Source organism: Cornus florida, unplaced genomic scaffold, assembly GCF_030987335.1.
Source record: "Cornus florida cultivar Cherokee Brave unplaced genomic scaffold, ASM3098733v1 CherokeeBrave_3.0.0_Hap2_Chr01, whole genome shotgun sequence".
NCBI classification, from domain to species: domain Eukaryota; kingdom Viridiplantae; phylum Streptophyta; class Magnoliopsida; order Cornales; family Cornaceae; genus Cornus; species Cornus florida.
The window spans coordinates 106,156,398-106,166,968 of NW_026775571.1; the positions used below are offsets into that span (position 1 = coordinate 106,156,398).

Here is a 10,571-nt window from a genome sequence, read left to right on the forward strand (position 1 = left end):
TCATCAGCTGTCCCCTATTGTTCTTCATCATCATCAAAATCAGAACTTGATGGGAATTAGTATGGCCATCCGCAGCGGATCAAATGATATTGCCTTCTGCAAACCTAGCGATAGGTGCACTGTCTTTCACGGTTCGCTCTGACATGACGTAATGCTAACATCTTATAGGTCAGTAGGGATCAGCCCAGAAGGGCGTCGTTATATGCTTACGCATTTTGAAAATCGGGGCCACTCGACAATTTGCTTTCAACAACAGTCTTGGAAAGTAGTAGGATGTAAATGGGTGTGGGTCTGTTGAGCGCTACAAGATTAAAACTCACAAATAGACTTATTAACATTATTCAAATAATTATAAGAAAGTATTTAGTTATGATTTAGTGTAAAAATAAAATATGTTTTCTTAAGAACTCTTTTTAGTTAATTAATTATAAGATAATCATAGATTTATATTTATTTTAACCTGGGACAAGACTCCATTAACAAGTGCAACCATCTACCTTTACACACAATTTGGTTTTTCTTTTTTTGGTTTCTTTCCTTGTCAACAAGAAGTTAAGGTAACAAAGGGCTAAACAACACAAATCACGCTTTAAAAGAACAGCACAAGTCATATTAATATGCTTACACACACACACACACACACACACACACACACACACATATATATATATATATTAGTTCACACACGAAATTTTATCACCCACAATAAAAAATCTTAATCCAATTCCTTCCATGGGTTAGATTTGACCAATATACTTGTAGTTGTGATTCCATAGGGCAACAGAGTAGCATGATAAAAAGAGAATCATATATGGGTTTGATTTGGATCCTATTGTATTTTAATCCTAATTCAATAAGTTTGTTGTTGGAGCACATCGATGGTATAGATAGGGTAAACAAGAATACCAAGAATAACGTCAATCCACCAAATTTAAATACAGGAACATCTAGTCCTGCACTTAAATTCAGTGCATCACTTCAAGCCAACGACAAAATCCATCCACAACAATATCAAATAACCCAACTAAAATATCATTTAATAAATAAAATCCACAAAATATCCACTAATAAAATTCTCATAATTATTCCAGTACATGACTATCCTCGGTACATAACCACTCAAGATAGAAATAAAAACTAAATAACAAAATAGCAAAACTAAATGCATCTAACTATCACGTGCCTTGTAAACGTGCCAACTCCATCTGTACCTCAAATATTGGGAAAGAGAGGGTGAGCTTGGGAAAGTATAGTAAGCAATATTCTAATTAATCAACAATAATCACCATATATCTATCTAGCAGTTTAACATAATTAGTTACATGTTTCAATATGTATGTCATGTATTGTAAATATTTAATTAAATCATTAATATCAATCAAAATCCATTATTCAATTTCAATCTTGTAAATACATATGCCCAAACATGATTTAAACCAACTGACACAACACTAGCTATGACTCAACATGTACCACGCTATCCAAAACCTATGGCTCACCCACTAGAGCACATACAATCTGGACAAAACCCATCTAAAAATAGGTTATCAAATTCACACACCAGAATTGAGAGAGTACACAACATTAGCTCATTTATTAAATAAGAGGTGATCCATACATCATTAGGACTCACACACAGTTTGTATGTGTAATAGTGATCAAGGTCGCGCACACATTTTGACAACATAATCAATATCCCGGTCTCGCTATATGAACAATATCCCGGTCTCGCACTGAATCTCATCTTGGTTGCGCACACAGTTTGACCAAGCCCCCAATGTCCATACCGTCGCATACATTTCAACACCACAATGTCACATATCCTAAAACCCACCCTAACTGCAATTTATAACTAAGAAGTACAACCAGGGAGAGTACCATATATAAAAATCAGAAATCCAGTAAACTAAGATCCTCACAAAATATCCAAGCCTAGCTAATTAAGAATAATTCATACTCCCAACTTTTGTACCAAAAAGTGCTACTTTTCAAACTAATTAAACCACTAACTAATTTAAATCCCATTCTCATATATAAAAATCACAAATCCAGCAAACTAAGATCCACACAAAATAACAAAGTCTAGCTAATTAAGAATAATTCATACTCCCTACTTTTGTACCAAAAAGTGCTACTTTTCAAACTAATTAAACCGCTAACTAATTTAAATCCCATTCTCATATATAAAAATCACAAATCCAGCAAACTAAGATCCACACAAAATAACAAAGCCTGGCTAATTAAGACTAATTCATACTCCCAACTTTTGTAACCAAAAGTGCTACTTTTCAAACTAATTAAACCGCTAACTAATTTAAATCCCATTCTCATATATAAAAATCACAAATCCAGCAAACTAAGATCCTCATAAAAGATCAAAACCTAGCTAATTAAGACTAATTCATACTCCCAACTTTTGTACCAAATAGTGCTACTTTTCAAACTAATTAAACCACTAACTAATTTAAATCCCATTCTCATATATAAAAATCACAAATCCAGCAAACTAAGATCCTCATAAAAGTTCAAAACCTAGCTAATTAAGACTAATTCATACTCCCTACTTTGTACCAAATAGTGCTACTTTTCAAACTAATAGCTAATTAAGACTAATTCATACTCCCAACTTTTGTACCAAATAGTGCTACTTTTCAAACTAATTAAACCACTAACAAATTTAAATCCCATTCTCATATATAAAAATCACAAATCCAGCAAACTAAGATCCTCACAAAATATCAAAACCTAGCTAATTAAGACTAATCCATACTCCCAATTTTTGTACCAAAAAGTGCTACTTTTCAAACTAATTAAACCACTAACTAATTTAAATCCCATTTTAACTCAGAGTTCCGAAGTGTATTCAAACTCAATTAAGCTAATAATATTTAATTATAATTTCCCATTTCTGTAATTGTTAAACAATATCTCATCATTTATATCAATTATAAATATAAAAATCACTATTTTAATATTTTGGATGGACCCAATTGCGAACCCATAAAATCAGACACAGAGAGTACCAAATGGCCAAAACCCGACTCAAAACTCACAACAGGTTAACCACACTCTCCTCCCAGCACTTGTCTCATAAGTGGGCTTCGTCATAAGGCCCATGGCTCACCTTTCTGGATTTTGATTCTCTCCCATTGTCTCCAAGGCTTTATCCAACGATAAAAAAAACGTGTCACATCATCATTGGTGTAATCACCATGTTATGGTTTCATAACTGACTTAATCTAAACAAGATGGTGATGTATTTTTTTTTTTTTTACCCATTGGATGAATGCTTGGGGATACATGAAGAGGAAAACTATTGGAGAGGATCCATTCCCATCTTTCTTCCTCAAACTTCCTTTGTGTTCATGAAATACAGACCCAGCAAGAATAGTTCACGACCAGACAAATAGAACCTCTATAATCAAACCACATTCCACCCCAAATCACACAAAAATCTCAGGGCTCCAAATCTAGATCATAAAACATATTAAACGTTCATTCGTTGTGTTAATTTATAACAAAATAAGATGAAACTTTCGGCCCTTTTCAACCTCCAAATCAGACCATAGAAACCCTCTCTAATCATACCAAAAACAAGGTGTTATTGCTCTTAGATCATTAAAACATCTATACATTCAAAGAATTCAACTAACCTGTGTAATAAACTTGGCCCCAAATTCATGTCCCGACCGTCAGAAATCCTTAACACTTTTAAACCTATAAATATGTATATATTACATTACATATATATCTACGACATGTTCTTGAATGAACCAAGGTTAGTTTTAAAGTTTAGGGTCCATCATATACCCAAAAACGCACGAGCACATAAGTATATCAATTCTTGTGTGTGTGTTCTTAATCTTCCAAATTTTAATATAAGTCCCATGTTTCCAATTCAACATATCCCAAACAAATATATTCAAATCAATTCCATTATAGCATTACCAATAACCCAAGAATTATTACAGAATTCAAATGTAAATTTATTAAAAGTATACCAGAAACATGCCATTTATTGTAAAAATTAATAATTAGAATACTACTTAGCTGATTGTTTTGCTAATTTACTTGACCACCTCTTGTTCTCTTCCTCAAAAACAATAACCCTAGATTTTGAGGACATCCCTATATATATTGTTCTCATATAAGCATCCTATTCAGATTAGGATTATATTTCATTTCTATTATTTCTTAATTTACTAAATTATTCTTTTATAACTTCACACTTTAATTAGTTAGTAATTTGTGTTATAAATTTAGTGGTCATTACAAAGTAAGCAAAATATAGAGTATATAATTTAAAGTATAAGAAAATAAAAACAATGATGCATATAAATTTCTGGACTACCATACCATAAATTTGCTAGAATACATTAGCATAACCTGTTTAACAGAGGCGGGCTCCATTTTTCTTCATTGCTGAGGTGGGACAATCCAGATAGAAGGCAGTTGAATCTTCAAGTCATAATCATAAATTGGAGTGATGGTGTTATCTTCCAAGTTGAAGATACCCAAATCGTGAAAGTCTTCGGGGAGTATGCCAGGATTAGTGAAGTAAATACAATTCATGGCCAACCCGGGAAAATCAGAGGCAGAGACAGAGACAGAGTCGTTAAGGCCGACAAATAGTGCCCTGTTGCCCAGACTTGGCAAGAGTAGCCACTCCTTGTTAACAAAGTCTAGCTTATACACATCAAATAGAATGGTCTTTATCTGTTTACCATCCTTATAGTACCTAACAACCATCAACAACTCACCGGAAGACTCCACTAGATAATGATCGGGATCCCAAACACGTCTGAGCAGGCTTTGGTGTTCGTCCATTGTGGGGTGTACCCAAGGAGGCAAATGAGAAATAATGCTAGTATTCTTTGGAGAGGCAGGGTTACTGAGATCCCAAGCTTCTATAATTTCATCACTGTGGGAGAAGGCATAAAAAGTTTGTTCCTTGCTGAAATAGATGACATCATTGTATCCTGTTGCTGCTCCATTTAAGGCAGTCCATGAAGTATCCCCAATTTTGCAGAAGGCGAGTTTGTATTGCTTGTAACCTTGGATGGCCATAACAGTGCAATCACAAGAACAAGTACTCTCCTCATTAGTATTATTATTATTACTATTATTATTGGTGTTTTCAATATGAAGATGATGATTGGAAGGGAATGGGGACGGGGCTGAGGATAAAACAATCTTCTTAAAGAAAACCTCCTCCTTATTCAGATCTTGAGATGATATGGGCGAGTAGTTATTCCACAACATAAACTCGGTAACAATATCATTATAATTTATGGATGAAGAAGAATAAGATGGTGAATGCATATTGGAATTGTGGCGTGATGATGAGATGAAAGAAGGGAGGGTTTGGATAGGAGGGAGGGGGAGGTAAGGGAGATAAGAGTGAATGGAAGGATTGAAAAAATAGAGAGAGGAATTGCGAGAGTGGATAAAGGCGAGCCAGCCACGAGACGAACCGAAGCAGATGGCCTCGTCGGGGGAAAGTAATTCCCTTTGCCATGGAAGCATAAGATTCGTCTTCATCTTCACCACTTTCTTCTCCCTAAGGCTAAAGAACCGGTAGTAATCCCTCTCGCCGTCCTTCGCCTCAAGCTTGTACCTTCCGCTGTCGCCTTCAGCAACCAACCCACATCCAGCCGGTAGCATGAGCCACGGTGCCGATTGAAGAGGGAGGGGTCCTCGTGCCTCCTCTTCAACTACTACTACTACATCTGTTGTTGCTTTAGCACAAGAAGAAAAAAAATGAGGTTGGATTGACGAGAAGGTCGCACCTTTTTTCAACGCTCCGACCGATCTGCCTCCAAGACGAAGAAAATACTCTGATGATCGGACGGGAGAGAGAAAACCACCACCCTTACCACTACCACCACCACCGCATGTGGAGTGGTAAAATCTGGCCGCCGAATTGGAACAATTGCCCCATGTTTTAAGCATAGACAGGCGGCAACGCAGCAACCGATCACCAAAACCCTTCCAATTAGACATCTCTCTCTTCTCCAAGACGGCGATTTCAATTTTTCGTCACTGTCTAGTTTTAAGCATAACATTTGTTACGAGGGAAAAGAAAGGAAAGGAGATGAAAGGAAAGTTATATATTCTTATCGTGTTAATTAATGAAAAAAAAAAGAATAATAGAGGAAAAAAGAAAGGAAATCATTTTAATTAATTTACCAATATACCTTTTACATTTTAAAAAACAAATTTATAGATTAAGCATGCAATTTCTGAGCATGACATCCACTGCCAAACATGTTTTTAACCATTTCAAAGTTTGAACCAATTTTTGTAACCCATAATACCAAATAAAGGAGATGAAAGGAAAGTTATATATTCTTATCGTGTTAATTAATGAAAAAAAAAAGAATAATAGAGGAAAAAAGAAAGGAAATCATTTTAATTAATTTACCAATATACCTTTTACATTTTAAAAAACAAATTTATAGATTAAGCATGCAATTTCTGAGCATGACATCCACTGCCAAACATGTTTTTAACCATTTCAAAGTTTGAACCAATTTTTGTAACCCATAATACCAAATAAAGAAGCTTAACAAAAATATATGGTATTACATTGTTTGTGGGGATAATACTTGGTAATTAACACTTTATTTATATTGAGTGATATATTGTTGATGATGTTACAAAATAAATCTATGATCTAACTTTCACAACAATAACTGAAGTACCATCTACCCAACAAAAGTAAAAAAGAGTAAGCTAGAATGCTTTGAAAAATGATAAACTCGATGAGAAGAATGGTACCATAAATGCTAATTAGGATAATGTACTTGATGCATTTTTTTTTTTTTAATGAATATTGCCCACCTTGTTTCCAGCCCGTCAATAATGCACTGAAAGAGCAGTTGCCGAAAGGTATTGAAAGGATTAGAAATTCTCATTGATTTAAGGATAAATTTGGTATTAACGAAATAACATTAGCCTCTCTATTTTTTTTTTTTTTCCTTTCGTATTCCCTTCCACTCTTGAGGGGATAGCAAATGTTACTATTTAAGCTTTACTCTCTCCCTCCAAAATCCTCCATTCCTATTCCTTTCCTTTCACTCTCTTATACCAAACACAATTTTTTATTTCCCTTCATTATCTTTCTTTTCTTTTCCTCCCATTTCCATTCTACCAAACTAGGCCTAAATATTCCTTTAAAAAAATAATAATAAAAAAAAAATTGCACTATTAAAATAAATCACTTCTTCTATATCTAATTAGAGTTATTTTCTCAAAATTAAAACATCTATTCTACATGGGACACTCAGAATTACCTATTTTAACTAAATTACCTCTCTAATTAATTAAAATTTAACAACCCTTCATTTTCAATTTTTATATGCACTTCTTCTTCTTCTTTTTTTTTCTTCTTTTTTTAACCATTTTAATTTTTTTCAATATTTAAATCATTTATACATGTAAGACATTTTTCTTATCTCCATACACTTTATATATATTTTTAAAAATATAAAATATTCTTTATTAAACTAAATCACTTCTTCAATGTCCAGTTAGAGTCATTTTTTCAAAATTCAAATACCTTTAGGGATAGTAACAATTAGCTATTTAAACAAAATCATCACTCTAATTAGTTAAAATTTAACAACCCTTCATTTTCAGTTTATTATATGCACTATATATATATATATATATATATATTTAAATCATTTTCAATATTTTACTTATTTATGTGTTAAAGAGTTGCAAACTACTTGCTCATTCTATCAAGATGAATTTTATATCAATTAAATTGCTAATTTTTCACAAACTATTTTATTAGTTTAACACAAATTCTATCTAGGATTAACAACATCAATTTCTTTCTCATTCTATGTCAGGGAAGAAGGTTTCGTAAAATCCCATACATTACTCTTTCAACAACCTTTCTTATCTATGGACTTATGACAATGTTTGTAGGTTTGTGAACTCCATTTAAAGTCTTTAATATTAATTTTAAAATTTCAAATCTAATAACAAAAAAGTGTTGCAATTGTAGCTTACAACATAATATATAAATTATTTTTGATGATTTAAAAGAGAGAAGAAAAAGAATAGTGGACAATTAACAATCTCATTTATTTTGAACAAATTTTTTAATTTATTTTTCACATATTTTGGTTTCCATTTATTAAATGAATTTAAATAAATATATATATATATATATATTTATTTATTTAGGGTTGGGAGTAGGCAGTGAGGAATAATTGAAATATCGAAGGAGAAGGAGAAGAGAGATCAGATGGCTAATTGGAGGAGTTTTGGCGATCGCATGCTGCATAGCCGCCGCTCTATGCTTAAAACATGGTCCTATTGTTCTAATTCGGCGGCCAAATTTCACCACTCCACCGGTGGTGGTGGTGGTTTGTTTTCTCCCGTCCGATCATCGGAGTATTTTATTGGTGTTGGAGGCAGACCAGTCGGAGTCTTAAAAAAAGGTGCGACCTTTTCATCAATCCAACGTTTTTCTTCTTCTTCTTCTACCGAAGCAACAGCAACAGTAGTAGACGTAGTTGATGAACAGGGGGCACTAAGTGGACCTCTTCCTCTGCGATCAGCACCGTGTATCATGCTACCTGGTGGCTCTGGTTTGGTTGCTCAACCAGACGACAGAGAAATGTTCAAACTTGTAACAATGGAGGCCAAGGACACCAGGGATTACTACAGATTCTTTAGCCTTACGGAGAAGAAAGTGATGAAGATAAAGACGAAAAATGTTATGCTTCCATGGCAAAGGGAATTACTTCCCCCTAACGAGGCCATCTGCTTTGGTTCATCTCGTGGCTGGCTCGCCTTTATCCACCCTCGCAATTGCTCTCTCTACCTTTTCAACCCTTTCAGTCACTCCTATCTCCCTTACCTCCCTCTCCCTCCCATACAAACACTCCCTTGTTTCATCTCATCTTCACGCTACAATTCCTCATCATCATCATCATCATCATCCATTGTTACTGAGTTCACCATTTGGACTCACTTCTCGCCCATTTCATCTCAAGAACTGAGTAAGGCGCCTTTCTTCAAGAAGATTGCTTTATCCTCATCCCCGTCCCCATTCCCATCCAACCATCATCATCTCCACGATAACATCAATAATAGTAATGAAATGAGTGCTTGTTCTTCTGATGATTGCACTGTGATGGTCATCCAAGGTTACATTAAATACAGCCTCGCCTTCTGCAGAATTGGGGACACCTCATGGACTGCCTTAGATGGAGAAGCACGATCATACAAAGATGTCATATATTTCAGCAAGGACCAAAAATTTTATGCATTGTCCACCAATAATAACCTTATAGAAGCTTGGGATCTCCGCAACCCTGCCTCTCCAAAGAACACTCTCATCATTTCTAATTTGCCTCCTTTGGTACACCCCACAATGGACAAACACGAAAGGCAGTTGAGACGTGCTTGGAGTCCTGATCATTATCTCGTGGAGTCTTCAGGGGAGTTGTTGATGGTTGTTAGGTACTATGATGATCCAGTTGATGAGAATGATCCCAAGTACACCATTCTATTTGATGTGTATAAGCTAGACTTTGTTAACAAGGAGTGGCTACTCTTGCCAAGCTTAGGTGACACCACAGCATTGTTTGTCGGCCTTAACGACTCTCTCTCTGTCTCGGCCTCTGATTTCCCCGGCTTGCCCATGAATTGTATTTACTTCTCTAGTCCTGATGCTGAACTCCTCAGGGACTCTCACGATTTGGGTATCTTCAACTTGGAAGATAACAACATCACTCCTATTTATAAATATGACATGAAGATTCAACTGCCTTCTATCTGGATTGTCCCTCCTCAGCAATGAAGAAAAATGTAGCCCTCCCTTGATTTGGTTATGCTAACTTATACTAGCAAATCTATGCTATAGTAGTCTAGAAATTTATATGCATAACTGTTTATTTAGTTGTTAGTTTTTTTTTTTTTACTTAAAATTATGTACTATATATTTCTCATAGTTCCTGGTATTCTTGTTTATCCTATCTATGCTGGAGCCATACAAAATTGCTTCTTTATAATGTAGTAGTTGCATTCTTATCTTGAAATACACCAAGAAAGATCCTTATATATACTTAGTATATTGGTAATGTTGATGAGTGAATACTGCTTGGTGCAATGCTAAAAAATTTTAGACTGGGAGAAGCGAGAAGTTTAGACATGGATTCGAAAATAAACATTACCACATTGTGAAAAAGAAAAACAAAAGTAGTATCAAACATTCAATCTGTATGCATACCCTTCCACCATGTAAACTCCACACAGGCTGGGCTCTATCTGGTATTGTTTTCATTGATGGTTTATTAGCATCTATATTGGCTCCTTATTTATTCATTTGTTTTATTCCTGTATGTTGTTGCTATCAAAGTTAATTATGGAATTGTGAGAATTTCATTCCATTGTATAATCACATCATACAAGATTTTTCTTGCAAAATGTTGGCCTGATAAACCAGTCCAATGGCGTGAACCAACATACTAATTTATTCTTTTAAAATAAAGGTATATGCGCTCAATTTGTTTCATGTTTCTCATTTTTTTTATAATTAGGTTTGTTTA

At 34.5% G+C, this 10,571-nt stretch overlaps 1 protein-coding gene across 1 annotated transcript; it reads right to left on the reverse strand.

Moving 5' to 3' along the window:
- Positions 1-1,001: 1,001 nt before the first annotated feature.
- Positions 1,002-6,268, reverse strand: LOC132312058 (uncharacterized). Its single transcript, XM_059810290.1, has 2 exons — positions 4,387-6,268; positions 1,002-1,205 (listed from the first exon to the last, which is right to left on the reverse strand). Exon 1 carries the CDS (start codon positions 6,001-6,003, stop codon positions 4,417-4,419), a length of 1,587 nt encoding a protein of 528 aa, XP_059666273.1. The 5' UTR covers positions 6,004-6,268; the 3' UTR covers positions 1,002-1,205; positions 4,387-4,416.
- Between the last annotated feature and the right edge of the window lie 4,303 nt (positions 6,269-10,571).